Source organism: Symphalangus syndactylus, chromosome 21 (assembly GCF_028878055.3).
Source record: "Symphalangus syndactylus isolate Jambi chromosome 21, NHGRI_mSymSyn1-v2.1_pri, whole genome shotgun sequence".
NCBI lineage: Eukaryota > Metazoa > Chordata > Mammalia > Primates > Hylobatidae > Symphalangus > Symphalangus syndactylus.
The window spans coordinates 22,094,357-22,115,867 of NC_072443.2; the positions used below are offsets into that span (position 1 = coordinate 22,094,357).

Genomic DNA, 21,511 nt, shown 5'->3' on the forward strand with positions numbered 1-21,511 from the left:
AAAAAGATTAGAAAGTCCTACGTGTGAACTCAGGGTGACTTATTAAACCACTTATAAAACGCTTATGTCCTTGGTAACATGCCACAAGCCACAAATGTGAATTAATATTATGCAGATTCATAATTAGTAAACCTTAAACTTCTATAAAGATTTCACACAGAGTGATCCTATTGAAAAAATTATAACTTTGTTAAATCCTGTCATCTCCTCAGTGACAGATTTTAGAAACTGAAAATCTGGATACTTTAACTTGAGGAAAACTCATCTCTGGTAATTGTAAATTTCTGAACTTTGTCTTTTCTCTTAAAGGCTCAATCTCAAAATATCCTTCCAACAATAGGATTCAGCATAGAGAAATTCAAATCATCCAGGTAATCCACTTTGTCCCTTAACAAAAAAGTTGCTAGTGAAAGATAACAATATTAGGTCTACCTGGTCATTCTTCCTACCCTTAGGTAAAGTAATTTGTTGTTTCAGAATCTCATAGGTATTAACATGTTTCTAACCACTATGGCTGGTTTATTTTTCAGAATTTAGAGTTTAGACAAACTCTGATAACTTCACTAGCAAAGAAATTTTTTGTTATTTATTGCAAAATCGTGTTTATATTAATACGTTTATTTCATAGAACTTTTACTTGTAAATTGGCCCATGTTGAATATTGCATATGAAGGGTAATTTCTTTGATTGTAAATAATTTAAAATTTTAAGTAAAAGTTATGCTTTAGTTAGTTTATAATGTAGTCATGCTTTGCTTCTTTTTGTAGTTTGTCATTTACAGTGTTTGACATGTCAGGTCAAGGAAGATACAGAAATCTCTGGGAACACTATTATAAGTAAGTGCATCTGTGAATGTTGCTTAACTAGATGGTTTTATTTTACTAATAATAATGATTAGAAATCCAAAGAATTATATGGCTAAGTTGTTTGGCTTTTTTTTTCATGTAATTTATGAACATTTCCTAATTTTAAAAATATGTAATCAGACAACATCGTTTGTCAAATGTTTCAGGTCCTTCATGATTTCGGGCCTTTGCACATACTATTCTCTCTGTTTTTAATACTCTGTTCTATCCTACTTCACTTCAGTTTAAGGTTAACATATTCTTGCTTTAAAAATCAGCTAAAAGTCCTCTCCTCTGACGTTTCGCTGTCCTGCCCAGTTATTTTGTCCTTATTGTTCACATGGCACTTTGTCCATTTCTATCTCTCTAATCATACTTACCATGTCTTGAAGTTATGCACCATAGCCGCCTCCCCAGTGAAAGTGTGAACTCCTCAAGGGAAGGGATTATTTATTATTCATATTATTTTTTCAAGACCTAGTATGATGCTTAGCATATAGGCCAGTAAATATTATTGACTAAATTTAGTTAAAAATAACAGTGTTGCCTAACAGTTGATCCATTGTTCTATGAATAATTTGAAACAAGCTATTTTTCAGCATATGCAAGTCAAGTGCTCACTAATTTACAGTTGGTCCTTCATGTCCTTGGGTTCTGCATTCTTGGATTCAACCAATTGTAGATCAAAAATATTTAGGGGAAAAAATGCCATAAAGTTCCAAAAAGCAAAACTTAAATTGCCGTGCACAAACTACTATATTGAAAGCATATGAATGAGGTCATGTGTAGGCACTGTATTAGGTATTATAAGTAATCTCGGGTGACTTAAAGAATATGGAAGAATTTGCATACGTTATATGCAAGTACTAAGCCATTTTATATAAGAGACTTGAGCATCTGCAGATTTTGGTATTTGAAGGGGATCCTGGAACCAATCCCTCACCAATTCCGAGGGATGACTATACTTCAGACTAATAGCTGTCGAGTTACTAGGACCCAAATGTGTTATACCTTCTGGAGATTTGCATATGGTATTAAAATAAATTCATTAGCTTCTAATATTGTTAGGACTTCATTTAAGAGCAATGTAATTCACTTTTAGAGTCTGAAACTTAAAAACACTATCTCTTAACTAAACTCTATTTTGTCATTATGAACTCCTGCCTTGAAATGGTATGTGATATTTACCAGATAAGATTTAGATTTAGATTAACTCTTTCCTAATAATGTGAGACCAAACATTAAATGGTATATATTTGGGATATGAACCAGAGGAAATTTATTCAAATTTTTTTTCAATGAGTCCTTCAATAAATTGAAGGCCTATTTAAATCATAGATCTAGAAGACTTCTGAGAGAGAGGGAAAAGAGTGCTTCAGATTCGAGGGTTAGTTTGGAAAAGGCAAAGTGGCATGTTTGTGGTATTCTGCATTAAATTCCTTGGGGAGATGCGTTTTATGTGTTTCTTATTTGTTTGTGTGTTTAGGAAACCTGAGTTTTCAGTACAGGATTTCTTAAATTCCTCCTCCAATTAGTTGATAAACAATTCCTTTTAAAAATGTATTTAACTACTTTAAAAATACTTTAATTTTAATTACAAAAATATATAGAGAGAGAAAATAGTAGGAAAGTAAACTTTGTTTTTATTTTATTTTAACTCCTTTTTTCTTTGTACTGTTTTTGGATGAAATTTATGAATTCTAGAATAGAGTGGTTACATTGTAGATTGAATGGAGAATATAATTACTATTGAAAAATCAACAATAAAAGTAAATTTACCTTCTCTATTTTCGTACTTTTCTGTGAAAAAAAACAAGTACATTTTGATCTATTAGACTGCAAAAGGTTACAAAGATTAATAAAGTCTGCTCTTGTCAAAGTGAGCCACTCCTGTGAGAATGTAATATCTTTTTCAGGGTAATTTATTGACATCTGTTAAAATGAAAAATGTTTATAAACTCCAGCAAGCATTTTTCCTTTTAGAAAAGTATTCTATGACCAGGGCTTATGGACAAAAAATATACATAGAAGGTTGTATGTTAGCATTATTTATAACATTTGTGTATCAATTATGTAAAAATGTTACAATAAATATTTATCTTTGCTATAAATATGTACTTACTATGTATAGAAAGAAGAAAGTTCTTAGTGGATTATGCACCAAACCATTAGTAGCATTTATTTTTGGAATAGTAGGATTATAAGCGATGTTTACTTTCATTTATTTTTCTTTTCTTTTTTTTTTTTTCACATCCTCTTTGGTGAAGAGAGACATTTACTTTCTCATCTATATGATGCCATAATGTTAAATATTATATAATTTTTACATATTATTTTTACAATATAAAAAGGTAATAGCATGCAAAAATATAAGGAGTACACATTTTTTAAATTTGGAAAATATAGAAGAGAATATTGAAAACGTTTCCCATAAATCTCACTATTCATAAATTCACCATTGTCAATCTTTTTGGTATCTTTCTTCTCCTTTTGAAATATATAACATATAGTTTATATAACTAAGGGAAAAGGAGCCATCTAAATTATGTACTATGTATAATTTTGTATCTTGCTTTTTTCAGTTAACATTATGTGGTATGGGTAAATCAGGAAAAACATGCAATGAATATAACTAACAGCTGCCTAATATTTTTTCACACAGCTTTGCCAAAATTTCTTTAACCATTTCTCTACTCTAGGACATGAAGGCTATTCTCAGTTTTTGAAAATTGTAAACAGTCCTTCAGTCAAAATCTTGTTGTATAAATCTTAGCCCCAGTTCATGATTCCTTAGAATGAATTTCAGAAATAAAATCACTGGCTCAGAGTGATTGAACGTTTTTATAGATCTTGATAGATATTTCTGATTGTTCTGGTTTCTATATATACTGGTAATGTATGTCTGTGATAATCAGCATTATCCTTTTTTAATGATAGGAGAAAATGGTATATAAAAAGTTTTATTTTGTATATCATTTGATTATTAATCACATTGAAGTTTAAATTCTTAATTGATCACTAGAATAAGTGATTTGCAAAAAAAAGTACAGATGTCCAATAAATATATGAAAAGATATTGAACCTCCCTGGCAATTAATGAACTAGATCAAGCTAATATGCTGTTAGAATGGCAATTATTGAAAATAATGATAATAGCCAGTGCTGGCAAAGGAGTGAGAAAAGTACTGAGTCATGTAAATTGATACGGCATTTCTGGAGGACAGTTTGGAAATGGTTTTCTAAAACTTTAAATTATGTATGTAGTCCTAGAAATGTTACTCCTAAGAATAAATCTTAAAGCATCAGAACTTTTTTAAAAGAAAGGTATGTAGGAGGATATTTGCCTTAAATTTTTTCATAATGATGAAAATTGGAAATAACCTAAAAGTCCAGCAACAAATGTTTGATACAGTATTTGATGACACATCCATGCAGTGCAATAGTTTAGAACCATTAAAAGAAGATAGTGCAGAGGAATAATCAGTAATTTTTCAAGTGCCTGTGTGATCCATCAGTGAATCATTAACTAGTTCAATCACTGGCTATCAGCTTTTAAAAAATCAAATAGAATAAAATGAAAGCTATTTGTAAGTATTTTTTCAGAAGACTTTCACTTAAAATACATCTATATATACCTATGTGTCTACTGTATCTTAATGCAAAATGTATTTCTCACTATGCTTTATGGTAAAAATAATTTATAAAAGTAGTAGTAAAATCATAGTAGTAAAAAAAAACAAGGAAATTTACATATGTATTGCAAAGGGAAGGTATAATACAGGATTCCATTTTAAATACATATATAGTTTATTCATATGTAATATACACAAAGTGTAGCTTTATACCAAAATATTAATAATTACTGCATCGGTGTAATAGGGTTGTGGTATTTTAACTCATTTTCTCATATTCTGATATTTTAATGAAAAAATTACTTTTAATTTGTTAAAATTATGAAATAGCAAGTCATTAAATTTACTTTATTATCCAAATGAAAAGGTATTTTACATGAAATATGACTAATGGTTAATATATTTATCCGTCATATAAACTAATAAGAAACAACACCAAAACTTCTAATGATATATGGACATAGGACATAAGGAGATAATACTTAGGTTAGGAAATGCCCATGGATAATAAACATGGAAAAATTTATAAGTAAAGCTTTAATTTTTCTTTTTCTTTACATTACACAGAGAAGGCCAAGCTATTATTTTTGTCATTGATAGTAGTGATAGATTAAGAATGGTTGTGGCCAAAGAAGAACTCGATACTCTTCTGAATCATCCAGGTATGTGTGTGTCTTTCAGTCTGTATCTGTTCTTTGGGGTTCATTTATGTGTAATGTTTTGTTCTTTGGGTATTGCTTACACTTTGTAATTATCTTTCATTTAAAATTTTTGAATTTAAAACATACATATTATACAGAATTTATATTTTATGTACATCCCCATATTTTGTAAATTTTGCATGTAATGTAAATGTAAAGCATTTTGCAATGTTTTTGGGGTCTCTAACATTTATTTCCTCAAAAATAAAAATTCCCCTTTTTCTGATTACATAAATAATTTGTGCCAGTAGCAAAAAAAAGAAAATCAGATGGAAAAAGAAAATAAAGATCTGTGTATTTCAACACCCATTAAAACTATTTGTTACCATCTTTTCGTGCATTGCATTTCTCTATGCATATCTGAGTTTGTGTGTGTGTTTAATTACAGCATTTCTTACATATTTATTCACACACACATATACATATATATGTATGTGTGTGAATATATATATATATATATATAGAGAGAGAGAGAGAGAGACACCAAAAATATATGTAGGGTTGAGGGCTGTGGGGACTATCATTGTTATTTACCAAAATGGAATCATATTCTTTACACTCTTCTGCATGTTTCTATTATCAGTTAACACTTAATGATGGATATCCTTCCAAATCAAATTATATATAATTATGTAGTTATTCTTTTTAATGATGCCTAATATGGTTTACTATGAATGTACCACAGTTTATTTAATCGTTCACCTGTTGATGTGTACTTTCCTCCCGCCCAAGCCCCCCCTACAAACAGTGCTCCAGTAAGTATTGTGGAACTCTGCATTTCTAGCTTTCCTCATGCCAAAAAAATTTAAATAGTGCTTGTGCTAGGACTTTCAGAAAAGGATGGTGGTTTAAGAGAACTGTGGATTTGTTAGAAATGAAATGGAAATAGTGTGAAATGAAATGAAATTAGAAATAGAAATTTCTAATAAATGTTACTGCGTAACCACAATATCTTTGGTATTTTTAACAGATGACCTCAAGCTTATTGAAATTTTTGAAAAACAATTATCCACCCTGTACGTTTTATGTGACTTTTTAATGTTAAAAACTTAGCAGTCTTGGCTGGGCGTGGTGGCTCATGCCTGTAATCCCAGCAATTTGGGAGGGATTACAGGCGAGTGGATCACTTGAGGTCAGGAGTTCTAGACCAGCCTAGCCAACATGGTGAAACCCCGTCTCTTCTAAAAATACAAAAATTAGCCAGGCACGTGCGCTTGTAATCCTATCTGCTCAGGAGGCTGAAGCAGGAGAATTGCGTGAACCTAGGAGGTGGAGGTTGCAGTGAACTGAGATAGCACCACTTAACTCCAGCCTGGGCAACGGAGGAGACTCCGTCTCAAAAAACAAAAAACAAACAAAAAAAAAACTTAGCAGTCTTGTATCTAGATTGAGAATGCATTTTTGATTATGTCTTCCTTTCATATTAATCTTTCCAGTTTTTCTCTAAAAAGTGTTGGAATGTTGAGCAGTAAAATGAAATAGTTCCTACAAAATATGCTTCAAACAATGGGGACTTTGATTTCCTCAACTGAAGCCTTGTCTATGGATCTTAATGTACTACTTCCTTTATTTTATGGGATAGATTTCCAAGGGAGGGATTTCTCAGCTGAAGTGTATATGAACTTTTTAAAAAATTTGATGGCTATAAAAAATCTTTGAATAGCAAAATGTACTGTGAACAGATAAACACAATGACAGGCAAGGGAAAATATTTGCAACTCTTATCATAGATACAGGGATATTTCTATACTACTTGTGTTTCTAAAAATCAGTAAGAATATAAAAACTTAATAGAAAATGGGGAAAGGACATATCAAGATAAGTCAACAAAAAAGTAAATTTAAACATCTTTTGAATATATGCAAAGATTCTTGGCCTTTCTATTACCTATGATATGGAAAATATCAAAAAGTTTCTTAGCAGTCTTTTGGCTAGGGGAGTGGAAACACTCATTCTTATGCATGGTTGTTGAAATGTAAATTGATATAATTTTTAAGAGAAAGCAGTTTGGTAATCACTGTCTATCATAAGAGAAATTTATGTCCTTTGACCCAGCAATCCCACAACTCAAATTTATCCTAAGGACATACTGGCCGGTGTACAAAATTACCTATGTACACATTTATTCATTACAGGATTGTTCATAGTTGTAAAGATTGGTAACAGGTATCTCAGTTGGGAGCTAGTTAAATAATAGTACATAGTACTAAAAGAAGAAATATTCCAGAACTGTTAAAATAATGAAGAAGCTGCTCTGTATGTACTGATATGGGATCAGATCTAAGATATGTAAATAAATGAAAAGATAAAAGTATAAAGTAATGAGATTGGCCTGCTATATGAAAATAATATATAATAATTATGTTTGCAAATACATAAAATATTTCTATGAAGACGCCAAGACACTGATGTTATAGGTTGCCTTTTCTACAGAGACCATTGTCCTAGGACAAAGTTAGGAAGGAGATTCTTTTACTGTATGCCATTTTGTATCTTCTGAATTTTGAACTATTTAAATGTATTATCTATTCAAAAAAATGAAAAATGTTTCCAAAATCATGACAAGATAAAAATATCTTTTAAAAATCTAGCTTGTTACTTATTATATTGTGACTAAAAACTTAAATAAGTTTCCAGTTTCTTTTCCTTCTACTTCTACTTGAAGTTTGCCTCCTTTCTGTTCACAATTAAAAAGGAAACAAACAAAATATTTAATGTTTTTTTGTAGGTACTTCTCTCTAATGCTTATTGAGCTCCCAGTCCCACTTCACCCATCTTTGGTTATAGCTCCTAACCAGAGGGGAGGGCAGATGGTCCTAGGAAGTACTTTTAAAATTTTGTTATTGCTCAAATACATGCCTAACAGTGTGACAGTATGTGTCTTTAAATGTTTCTATATGTGTGATATGAAAAAAGATGACTGAAAAACAATTTCATAGGTTTCAGTATTAAAGATTTGCTGCAAAATGACCTAAAAAGCTGGAAGTGTGATGATAGTCTTATTTTCTCTTTTAGATATTAAACACCGTCGAATTCCAATCTTATTCTTTGCAAATAAAATGGATCTTAGAGATGCAGTGACATCTGTAAAAGTGTCTCAGTTGCTGTGTTTAGAGAACATCAAAGATAAACCCTGGCATATTTGGTAAAGTTTTGTATTTACTTTTCACGGTAGCTTTCTGAAAAATATACAGGCTTCAGAGTTGTTTCTTCTGGTCTCATTTTTTAAAAATAAGTGATCAAACATGGCGGGATATAAGCTAAGGATTTTGTTTTATAGAATTGTGGCATTGTAGGTTTTTACAAATATATTACTGTTAAAAACCTTTTCAAATTTTTGGGGGGATAGGAAAATATAAACAACTCTTATAATGGAATAACTTAAAAGCTCACTTACTTACTGACTTCAGCTACACTGATTTCCTGCTGCACATGGAGTCAGCCAAGCACAGTCCCATCTAAGGGTATGTGCACTTGTGTCCCCCTCCTTTGAATCATTTTCCAAAATAATTTTCCTGGCTTGCTAGAGTCACTATTACCATGTGACTGCTTTGTTTTGTTTGTTTGTAGTCTGTCTGCCTATACAGGTGTGTTAGCTCCCTGACAGCTGGGGTTTTGTCAGTTTTCTTCACTTTAATAACCCCTACAATAATCATAGTGCCTGGTATGTAATAGGTACACAATACATATTTGTTAAAATGAATAAATGGAAATGGAAATTTTAAGTTTACTTAGACATCCTAATAAGATTGAACTCTTAAGTAATTAATGTTGAAATTGTTATGCACTGTTTGTTTGGAAAACAGTTTCTTATTTAACTCCATTGTGCCTTTCTACCAAAATATTCTAGTAAGGATAAACAGAGATTATACATTAGATAGTATTTTAGTACCTACCACTACCATCTTAAACTCCCTTCTACCCACCCACCTACTTCTCTCTCCTGTAAGAGGTCCTTTCCATGCCAGAGTTTCCCCCTTTTTATAAGAAGGTATCTGTGGGGAAGATTGGAAACAGAAGCAGAGAGATCCACTGCCACAAGAAGGGTGAACTAGAATATGAAGCAAGGAGGTCATAGAGTTCAGAAAACAACTTTAGGAACTAGTTTTGGCACTGAAAGTAATAGTAAAGACCTTAGGAAAGCTCTTGAAACTTTCCAGTATTCAGAGCCTCCAGCACCTCTTCCCAGAAGCTAAACCCTGCATATCCCAAGTAAAACCTTCCTTACTCTAGGATCAGAGGAAAAGTCAGTGTCTAATAAATGATTCTTGAGTTGGAATTTGAGGTCCTGTGGTATTTGATAGGTAAAGAATGGTGGGATTTTGGAAACAGAAACGTCTTGATCTAGAGCCTTTATATTTCTCTAAATCATACCTAAATTGATTACTTCTAAAATAGAATAAATTTTAATTTCTGTGTTGTATTAAGTATTGTGACCGCTTGATAGAAAGTGCACGTTTAAAAACGTGGATCTAATTAGTAAATAACCATCTTTTCTACTTAAAATAATTAACCATTACATTTTAACAGATTTATTTATTCAATTGTGAAATCTCAGTATTTCTCTGTGAGAAAAAAAGTAATATCCTGATGCTTATAAGGATGTAGGATGTTATATTGCCAGTTGCTAGATTTTCTGGATGACTTATAGAAGAAAGCAAAGTGTTTCTTTTAAACATGTATGTAATTGTGACTTCTTCTCAATTCAAATTAGACCTCTTCTCACTAGGTTCAAATTAGTATCTTATTTATTCGTTTTGTTCTTTATTCTTGGCAATATTTTTTAAAGCATGTATAAAATTGAAAATATATTTATCATTCTTTTTCTATTTTAAATATAAAGGTAATGCTCAGTGATACAGAGATAAAATATTATCTGTCTCATGCCTTGGGTACAAGTAAATTTACTGAGTAATGAAGAGAAGATCCTAGAGAAGTATAGTCTGATAAAGAAAAATTTTAAGTTTTATGTTTGACCATTGTACTAAACATATAGTCAGCTCTGATTTTCAGGGTCTGATTGTGTTATTCTCCTTCAGATGCGTTCTTTGACTCAATCCCTGGCATCATGATTGTGTGTGTGTGTGTGTGTGTGTGTGTATGTGTTGTGTGTATTTATATTTGTTTACCATCTTGTGGGGGAGACAAATAATAAGCAAATAAATGTATAAAATGTCAGCTGGGAGGATGAGAGAAAATAAAATATGATAATAAGAGAAAGAATAACGGGAGTTCCTCCCTCTCTGAGACCTAATTGAAGTTAGAGAGCAGTTCGTGTGAAGGTTTGGAGGAATAAGGCCAGCAAGAAAAAGCCTTTTCTCGGATGAGAATGTACCTGGTGTGTTCCAGGAGCAGCAAGAAGTCCAGGTTGATTAGAGCAGAGCAATCTAAGAGCAAATTGTAGGAAATGAGGCCACTGAGAAATAACCAGGGGTCATATCACACAGGGCCAAGATTTTTGCTTTATTCTTATTTATTTGAGAGGAAAGATAAAATTTGAACATTTGTTAGGAAAAGATGCAGTTTTTAGTAGGGTAATGACACCTACACCAGAGGGGCAGGGTTTCATTGTATTAATTGTTTGGAACTATAGGTGTATGATAAAATTTATATCTTTTTCTTGATTTAAGTGTTTCAGTTACTGATCTCTTACTCTTACCATGGATAATCAGTAATTTGCTTTGAATAATTGTGTATCTCATGTTGTTTGTTTCTTTCTTTGTATTTTATAATAATTCTATGATAAGCTATATTCTTAGTCTAACAAGTAATTTCTGGGAGATAATTTTTATTTGGATTAGAATTAAGTTAATTCTGTTAGGTACTTCACTATACTATTTAAAGTCATGCCTTCAGCACACTAAAAGGAACCCTAATCATTCAGAAAATCTAATCGTATATATTAATTGCTATTATACAATCATATTTTGAAAATAAATGACTAGATCAATAACATGTTACGAGAAACTGTCTGCACCTTTTAAAAAGATTATCTGATACTCTAAAAATCCTCTGCATTTTATTTTAATTTATATACTTAATTATGATTATACATAAAATCTCACAATAACAATTTAAATTTAGTCTCTCAAGAATGGAAAGACAATGGAAGCATCCTGTTTCAGGTGTTTTATATACATACCTCAAGTATTTAATTCTCACAATTACCATATGAGGTCAATGATACTATTCCCCCACTTTACAGATGCTAAAACTGAAGACAGAAGAGTTCAATGACCTAGCCAAGCTCCCTCAGCTAATAAGAAAATGACTGAGATCTACTGAGTTTTTGTTTTACTCTACCAGCTTACCAAACCTATAATTATGGGTTTTTATCCTAAAGATATCAAATTCCATTTCAAACAAAGGCACGCCATAATATGGCTGTATTATAACTCAAGTCAAGCATTTCTAATAATGAGATTGAATGATTAGAACTGAGCAAAGTAGGATAGTGGACTGTACAAAACTTTTCTACCACTGGAAAAATAACTCAAAAGTATTTGTTTTGTTAATGTCAGTGTAAGAACTAGTCCTAGGATAAAATAACTTTTTAGCAATATGGTTTTCAAAATCTGTTTATAAATTATAAACATATCTTGTTCTTGAGCACTCAGACTTTTATTTTCTGTTTATTTTCAATTTCAATGCTTAACCAGTTTTGCTCAGATATATGTTATTGTAATGTATTAATTCTCCATATGGCAAAATTGTAATCCTTTATTCTTATAGTTTTGTGATGTAATGAGATGGCTATGTTTCTTATGGATTTTATTTCAGTGCTAGTGATGCCATAAAAGGAGAAGGCTTGCAAGAAGGTGTAGACTGGCTTCAAGGTACATCACAAAATACTGTGTGTCTTCAGCCTTTTTTTCCTTTTTATTCATATTTTTATCTTTTTTTCATTTTATTATATCATTGCCTTTTTTCCTCTTTCCATTTATTTCTGCTATCAGAAAAAACCATACAGTAAGTATCCAATACCTTATTCCATTTACTTCTATCGCATATTGCTAAAGGATTTATTTACATAAAGTGTTTGAATCTTTACAGTCAATATATATGACACATATAGAAAATAATTCAAACTTACAGCAACAAGTTCCTGTCAGATCTAGTAATAGAATCACATTTAAATTTTGGGACAAATGTTAGGCCCTACCGTCAATAACTAAAAATAAGTCTGAATGACATGTTTCTTTTAAGAATCATGCTGGCCGGGCACCGTGGCTCAAGCCTGTAATCCCAGCACTTTGGGAGGCCGAGGTGGGTGGATCATGAGGTCAGGAGATCGAGGCCAACATGGTGAAACCCTGTCTCTACTAAAAATAGAAAAATTGGCTGGATGTGGTGGTGTACACCTGTAATCCCAGCTACTTGGGAGGCTGAGTCAGGAGAATCATTTGAACCCAGGAGATGGAGGTTGCAGTGAGCCGAGATTGCACCACAGCACTCCAGCCTGGCAGATATAGCTCCATTTATACATAGCATGTATACACAACTTGTAATACTCATATTTAGTATTACAGACACTGATCTTTTATTGATATTTTGTATATTTGCAGTTCTGGTTGCTGTTCATCAAAATAGTTATCATAGACTGGTACAGGCTTACTATATTAGGGAATAAATTAACATATGTCATTTACCCTAATGGTCTCTCAGCCAAAAGAATGGCTTGAAGCACACAGAGCAGTAGATAGATGTGAAAGAAACCAAGCTCATAGGTTCTTATTGCAGGATCCTAATGGCCAAGTCAGAAATTCCAGTTCTGAGCATAACAACTAGAGATCATTTTTATGGGGAATGTCTCTGCCCTGAACAAGAGTGAATAACAGGATATTATAAATTCTAGCTACAGTCTCATAGTTACAAATTCTTCTACACAAACCTTTTAATGCTAGTTGTGTGTGATTTTTTTTTTTAAATCTTCTGCATGTTGCAAACAATAGCAGGGATATAGCACATATCATGGTAGATCTAAGAGTAGCCTGCCTGCTCATACATCATAGTATTTGTTTGGTTCAAAGTACGAAATATAATACATTTCATAAATATTTGTATGTGTTATTGGTAAAATATGGTGGTTTAGTTAACTAGACAGACTATTGTATTTCTGTGTCTTTTGTGTTTATGTAGTTATCATAACACCATTAAACTGCAAGGAACATTCAAGTCGTATTTCACAATTAGCGACAATCAGGAACCTCTAGTGGTTCTCAGAAGAACTAACGGAATTTTTCTGTGAACCCAGCAACTTAGTTTCTTAGACTGCAGTAAAGAAGTGTTCAAGGCAATGGGGTGGATTTCCACCAGAAACAGGCTACAGATGAATATTCCAGAGAAGATACCAGGAGTATGTTTTCAGCGTCATTTCATATTTTACGGAGTACTTACCATTGCTAACAGTGAAGATATAGCATGGATGGAAAGCCTGTTGTCACTCATGATAACGTAATTCAGAGCACAGTATTTACTCAAAATAGGTTGATAGTCTTCTGGATTTTAAAGTGTGGTTCTCCATCCCTTCTTTTCTGGTTTTATTTTGTCATTAGCAGTTAGCCACTAGGTGTCAGTAACAATCCAACATCACAATACCAATTGCCAACTCTGGTCTTGATACCTAATTTTTGTTTCTTTGACTTTTCTGATCCATCATTATCTGTCTTACCTCCCAAGTCTTTGTAAGGAGGACACGTTTTGGAAATACTTTTGTGTCCTTGTTTTTCCATATTACTTTATGTACTGTTTACAATTTTCTGCAAGGTAAGCAGTAGTACCTCTATTTTATATAGGAAGCATTGACTGATAGTTGAAAAAAAAAAACAAACTTAGGCTTTTAAGTCCAGCAAATTCATTATACTACTTATTAGTTTACCTCTCTGTCTGTTAGCTAACATCTGTTACCTTGTGAAGATTTTTTTAATCTGTAAAATTAAAAAATAAAATGTGTTATATTTTGTACAGATTAAATTAGATACTGTTAAAGTACCTAGCATAAGAAAGCACCCCATAAATGTTAAGTTTACCCTTTTACCTAAACATTCTATTTAAAAAAGGTGGAAACTAAGCCACAGGATAAAAAAGTGTATCATTTGGTTTCAAATAGGAGATGCTTTGGTTATATTTTCTTTCTTTTGTGTGTGTTTTTTTGTTTTTTGTTTATTTGTTTGTTTGTTTTTGAGATGGAGTTTCACTCTTTTCTCTTGTCAACCAGGCTGGAGTGCAGTGGTGTGATCTCGGTTTACTGCAACCTCTGCCTCTCAGGCTCAAGCAATTGTTCTGCCTCAGCCTCCCGAGTAGCTGAGATTACAGGTGCCTGCCACCATGCCCAGCTAATTTTTTGTATTTTTAGTAGAGACAGGGTTTCACCATGTTGGGAAGGCTGGTCTCGAACTCCTGACCTCAGGTGATCCACCTGCCTCAGCCTCCAAAAGTGGTGGGATTACAGGCATGAGCCACCGCGCCTAGCCACTTTGGTTATATTTTCTGTGTAATAACAAATAGTTTACCTTGTCATATTCCCAACTGTCTCTAGATTTGGAAAGAGACAAAAATCTATTTCTAAAAAATAAATGGCAGTAAATATAGGAGATTAGTTTGTTTAGCCAAAGTTCTTTATGTGAATGTAGCTGTGAAAGGTATTCTGAATTTATATCTTATTTTGCTTCCAGAATTCTGGAATTTCCTAGTATGACAAACAAGAAGGCCTTTGGTTCATTTGGGGCTAATTTAATCTTGTTATTTAAAGTTTAAGGTTGGGGCCGGGAGCAGTGGCTCATGCCAGTAATCCTGGCACTTTGGGAGGTCGACGTGGACAGATCACGTGAGGACAGGAGTTTGATACCAGCCTGGCCAACATAGTGAAACACTATTGCTACTAAAAATACAGAAAATTAGCCAGGCGTGGTGGTGCATGCCTGTAATTCCAGCTGCTAGGGAGGCTTAGACAGGAACTCTGGGGGTGGAGGTTGCAGTGAGCCGAGATCATGCTGCTGCACTCCAGCCTGGGTGACAGAGCAAGACTGTCTCAAAAAAATGTAAAAATAAAGTTTAAGGTTAGAAGCTTTTTGGCGAAATATTAAATGGCACATGTAATGGCATGATTCTGTTGTCTTTGGAAACAGTCTCAATAATTGTGTGTGTAGAACAACCCAAAGACAAGAATGCTGAATAGACTAGGAAGTATTTTTTAAACTGCCAGAGAATAAACAGAAACTATTGCAGAACTGTAAGTTTTCTTGCCCTGAAACTTCAAATTAGGTACTTTTAAAAAGAAATCTTCCCAAATAACTAATAAAATGTATTCATTTTATTGCTTTGTCTGCATGGAAAAAGTTAATAATGCTCCCAGATGTTAATATTAGACTTACAAACTATATAGGAGTATTCCAGTGAAAGAAGATTGATCAAGTATGTTTAGTTTCATCTCCTCCCCAACTCTCACTAACAGTAAAGAGACTTTTTAAAAAGATATTAATATATACGGACAAAAAGAAGGGAAGTAGTGAAAATGGCAACCAAATTTTGGAAGCTGAATATTTTATCAATGTCGAATTACTTAACAGACCTGAGAAAGCTGAATCTCAAACTACCAGTGGGGAAAGCTGAAAAGCAGCCTAATTTACATTACAGATGCAAAGCCTCAGAAATTGGTGGAAATTGAAAATAAGGATGAACGTGGGATGAAAAGAGAAGATATGATTATACATCTTCCCTTTAAGAGAAAATTGAAGGTTTATTCTCTGCAGAGAGTCACAGACAGTGTCTCTGGACTAGAAAACCCTAGGTGCACAACTGTCTGGTGGTGCTGAATTGAAAAATGAGGAAAAAAAGTTTTCATGCTGAATATTATAACTCTCTTCTACTGCTCCTATTTCTCCCAGAAAACAATGACAGTAGGCAGGATATAGGAAGAGTCATCTTTGGAGAATCAGACCAGCCGAAGAGCAAAGATCTAAAGGTATTAATATTGGAGATCCCAAGGAAATGGCTTAGCCAGACGTACTAGAAGGAAGACCACATTTGACAAGCTTCAGACACATTTGCAAATTCCAATCAGTTTTTTAGTGTTCACTTATACATATGAGCAGATGGCAAAGGATGACCAGGCATTTGAGGATGAAAACTATGAAATATGGGAATGTGCACAAACAAGAAAAGTGGGTTCGAGTAAGAATTTATATAGAGAGAACATTTCAAAAAACTGTTAAAGAATATCCTCAAAGATATAAGAGAAGGTGTTACTTTCATGAATAAAGGCAGTAAACTACTTGAAAAGAAAGAACAGAAAAAAAATGAGTTCTTGGAAAATAAGAATATAATAGTAGAAATGAAAAATTTAGTTTTAAAAAGATGATAAAATAGAGGCAAACTCCCAGAAAGTAGAGCAGAAAGACAAAGAATAGAAAATTCGAAAGAAAAGAAAGGGGTCATGTTCAGGAGGCCCAATATCCAAATAATAGGAAATTCAGAAAGAGAGAACAGAAAAAAATAGAGGATAGCAAATCCTCGAACAGTATTTTCTAGAACTAAATCGATGAGTTTTCAGTTGACAGGCCTCTCAAGAGCTCAATACAGTGGATAAAAATATTCCCATACCAGCAGGTATGATTACTAAAATTCAGTGCTGTAAACAATGGAAGATTCTGCAAGCTTCCTGAGAAAAAAAAATGAAAAGCTTCCTGAGGAAAAAAAGAATAAGAAAACAGAATAACATCAGATTTATCAACAGCAACAACTTGGAAGCTGTAAGATAATTGGGAAATGCCTGGAAGAGTCCAAGGAGGGAATAATAGAATTATATACTCAGGCAGTATCAGTGTATTTTGACAGTAGAATAAAGACATCTTCAGCTATACAGCATCTCAAGAATTTACTTTCTATCCTTTTTACTAAGGTAGCCACTGAGAAGAATATTTTTCAAAAACAGGAAAATCTTGGTACCAGCATTATCAAAAAAATAAAAGCAAATAAACCAAGAAGAGAAAATTGAGGGATCATGAGACAGGAAAACCAGCACAGAGAGTAGGGGAAGGAATCCCCAAGATATTAATGGAGACCCTAGAATGATAATGAAAGAAGATACTGTAACAAAATGACTGTGGCAGGCATAGAGAAAATGAGTATAGATTCTAGAGTTTTTTATAAGACTCTGTGGAAGAGTTCTTCAAGAGGGCAAAGTAGATGGACTGTGTAATGTACTTCATAGTAATAAAGGTTTAAACTCTGGGAGTGGTGCAATTGAATTAGTGTTAAGTACATACAATTAAATAGATGAGTTGGATGAGAGTGGGAAAGACAATTACTAACTCTAGGAGGGATAAAATATAGAAGAGGAAAGGAAAAGTAAGTATACCACCTGTCTTAGCTGTGAATAGCATTTACATAGTCATCATATTGACAATGACTATATTAGTGTGTTAGGAGTATGGGGGTATTAGAAGTATTATGAGGGTTGCCTAGGAGCAGCATGGGAGTGTGAGAAAGCTGTCTCATATTACATTGAAGGAACGGATATTTGAAGAAGTAACAATAAAAGTATATTATTTAGAGGTATTATAAGTATTCATCTAAAAGGGAGTTATAAGTAGTTGCCCCTGAAAGGGAGGAATGGAGAAGAAGCAAAGTACTGCTGTTTTGCCTAGAAAGTTTGATAAAAATAATAACTATAGGATGAATTGAGCTTTTAAAAAAGCAGGTGTAGCTGGACCTGGTGTACACTTGTAGTCCCAACTACTAGAGAGGTTCAGGTGGGAGGACCACTTCCACCCAGAAGTTCCAGTACAGCCTGGGCCACATAACAACATCCTATCTCTAAAAAATAATAATAACAAAAGCAAATGTATACATAAGCTTCCAACATGTTGTATAGATTTGACTTAGATTACTTTAGAAAATAGATTTTGCCCTATAGAGATTGATAATTTTTGTTTGTTTTTTTGTTATCAGATCAGATCCAGACTGTGAAGACATGAAAAGGTAATAGTTGGAAACCTCAGCAATTTTCAATTCAAGGAATCTATCTAAGGCAAACAGAATACTTTACATTTTGTAAAAGATGTTTCTGCATCAAATATAATTTTCTGCTTGCATTTATGGACTCTGACCTTTTTAAGAACATAGGACTTCAGGTATGCTAATTTGGCCATTAATTATTTAAAAACTAAATATTCCCTCAAAAGGGCTCCCTAGAATTATCAACTTCTTAGTGAAAGTCTACATTTGATTGTATGTAAAATGTTTAAAAGTCAATTATAAGCCATCTCATCCCATCATAATTTGTGTTTAATGTATTTTATTTTTTAATTGTCTTTTTAAAAATTTAGTTTATGACTTTGCAGTATGAATTGTGCTTGTGAAAAAGAACTTTAAATATTTATAAGGGACCATGGGTAATTAATATATATTCAATTTTTACTATGTGTCACTGTCAATAAAATGTAAAATATAATGTACCAACTAGTGTGCTTGTTTATGCTGAAAAGAATAATGCTCTGTTAGTATGGTATTTGGTGTCATACTGTCAAGCATTTGTAAACCATCTGAGACTAAGTTAAGCTGAATTTATTTATTCAGTGTATGTTGAACATCTCTACACCAACTAGTCAGACATAGTCCTAGGCAAAGATGATATGAGGTAAATAAGACATATCCTTATCGTCAGAGAACTTAAAATTTTATGAGGGATAATTTGAGAACCTTTCCATGGATAGTATCTAATTTTATTTCATTGGCTGAATGAAAATATTGCATCTTCAGATTAAGAGGTATAAAGTAAATTAATGTTTGACTGTTCAGTAATCATTACTGACATCTTGTTTTTCCCTTTTAAATACCTCCAATTTACCGTAGCACTTTGTTAAAATAAATTGTGACTTTTAACTTTTTCATGAACATAAACTGCTACATAAATGTTCCTTAGAATTTTAGACATATCTCAGGCACACAAATTATTATTTCTCACAAATTAGAGAACACTTATAATTGTGAACTCTAAATAGAAACCTTCATTTCAATCACTGAGCAACAGTATATAGAGCAATATTGTTGATCCTGATAAACATTACATATAAAGAAAAACTGTAATATACAATATATGCCATCTCAAATATGCTTAGCTTTGAAAATGATAAAAATAGAAGGCAAAAGTAAGTGAGTAATAAAGATGTTATAGTAACTGCAGTAGTGGTATATGTTTCACAGAGATTTTAATAAAAGCATATAAAGCCACAATAAAAGTTCTATATTCCAGTTTCTCATAGTCCAGAAATAGCAGTGATTTGGCATTTGGCAAATTGAAAGTTACGCAGAAAATTCCAGTGGCTCAGCATCTTAGCTAGTTTACCATCTCTCTTGTAAATTGTTTTAGAGGATACAAAATGAAAATCTCATTAATCTAAAGTTGCTGCACATATAGGAAGGACATAATGATGGAAACAATGAATGTAATTTTTTAAAAAACTGATATGCTACAACTATTTTAGGATGGAGAACTGATTGAGAATTCAAATCCTCACTTATCATAAGGTAGTAATAAAATTAATGGTAGTTACCACTATATGATCATTATATTATAAGCAGGTATTACACATACAGAATTTTCATCATTTAATTCTCCCAATAAGCCTATGTGGCAGGTTTTGTTGTTTCCATTTTATAGATCAGTAAACTGAGGCCTTAAAATGTTATGTAATTTGCCAAAGTTCAAAGAGCTCGTAAGTCTGGTACTAGGATTCAGTACCAAGCAGTCTGTTTTAAGACAGATAATTCAAGAGTATGATAGATATTAGAAATACAGATATATCTGCCAGAATAACAATTAAAATGATAGAAAAGGCTCTTACTTGGGACAGCAACCAGGACAGGGATGGTAGAGGGAAGGTCAGAGACTAGAGACTACTCTTTGCTTTTTTTGTTTTCTTTTTTTTCTTTTAAAGCTATTAACACTACTCAAATTTTAAACTCTGGATATAAATGACTTCGATAAAAGTCCTTAAAACTATTCTGACATTAAATTATTTGGTATTCCACAAACTACAGTAGCTCATACCTATGCAAATATTTAGAAGAAGGAGAAGTACCCTTTTTGTTTGTTTTCATGATCTCCAAAATCTAGCTTTTAGTCTATAAACATCCATCCCTACTCCACATTTTCATGTAAAGATTATGTAGAAGTAAGTTGGGCAACAGTGTAGTCACAGGATGCCATATAAGTGTGAATAAGCTGAGATTATTGCATTTGTATTTAGCATATTATACAATTAAAATGTATTTTATTAAAGCTGAAGCAAGTTTTCTTTCATGTCTAGACATCAGTGTGTTACAGAGTTTAATTCATTAAGCTCTGTATTTGAATATAACACCTTGTAAAATGTTTGAAACTTATTCTCTTGTATGTTAAATATTTAAATATTTGTATATGGCCCTATTCAGCCTGTGCTTTATAAATCACAGAAGAGCTGGGTTTCATATGTTTGTTTTTTATTTCTAAGCTCTCTGCGAAAAAGTTAAAAATTGTCTCCTTGTTGTTTAAGATATTTTTTCTTTGTAATTTTTTTATATCATGTTGTGATTTTCATAAATATGTGCAGTTACTCTTGATAATACTTGTCTTAGTCATTTCAGGTTGCTATAACAAAGTACCATAGACTGAGTGGCTATAAACGACAGAAATTTATTTCTTAAAGCTCTGGAGCTGGAAGTCTGAGATCAGATTGCCAGCATGATTGGGTTCTGGTGAGAGCCGTCTTGGTTGCAGACTGCCGTCTTCTTGTATCCTCACATGGCAAAAAGAGGGCAAGAGAACTCTCTAGAGTCTGTTTAATAGGAGCATGAATCCCATTACATCTTCACATGGCTCCTCCCAAAGACCCCACCTCCTAATATCATCATATATCACATAGGGGGTTAGAATTTCAACATAGAAATTTTGGGAGAACACAAACATTCAGTCAGTTGCAATACTTAAGGCAAATTCATCTTGCTTATAACTCTGGTGCATGTGCATTAAAATACTGTTGCATTGTAACTGAGTTTGTACTTATTTTCTGCTTTCTGATTATTCCCTTTGTTCATAAAAATAAATGACTGGTATTACAAGGTCACCTAAATAAATAGGTTTGTGTACGTCTGCGACTAGAGAGAAATACTATAGTGATTAAGAAATGGTTATTGTGTTTAATTGAATGCAGGTTACATAGTTATTACATTTTCGTCTTTCTCCATATGGATGCTCCTGCTCAGCTTCACCTGCCTCAGAACCTTTATGGCTCTTTCTTCTAATCACTTCATTTCAACGCCAGATTTAGAAGCTTCATCGGCATACCATGTT

The 21,511-nt window shown here is 32.7% G+C and overlaps 1 protein-coding gene across 10 annotated transcripts in view; it reads left to right on the forward strand.

The window, feature by feature from the left end:
- Positions 1-21,208, forward strand: part of ARL6 (ADP ribosylation factor like GTPase 6) — a 38,007-nt gene extending 16,799 nt beyond the window's left edge. For 3 of the 10 annotated variants that reach the window (XM_055259916.2, XM_063630581.1, XM_055259915.2), the window contains 7 exons: positions 310-371; positions 768-836; positions 5,045-5,139; positions 8,194-8,323; positions 11,959-12,014; positions 16,065-16,141; positions 18,130-21,208. In XM_055259916.2, coding sequence (XP_055115891.1) covers positions 310-371; positions 768-836; positions 5,045-5,139; positions 8,194-8,323; positions 11,959-12,014; positions 16,065-16,141; positions 18,130-18,147 — 507 coding nt within the window. In that variant the 3' untranslated portion in view covers positions 18,148-21,208. Of the gene's footprint in view, positions 1-309; positions 372-767; positions 837-5,044; positions 5,140-8,193; positions 8,324-11,958; positions 12,015-12,134; positions 12,148-16,064; positions 16,142-18,129 lie in introns of all 10 variants that reach the window. The other 7 variants (XM_055259919.2, XM_063630582.1, XM_055259918.2 and 4 more) reach the window with 3 other exon arrangements.
- The last annotated feature ends 303 nt before the right edge of the window (positions 21,209-21,511 follow it).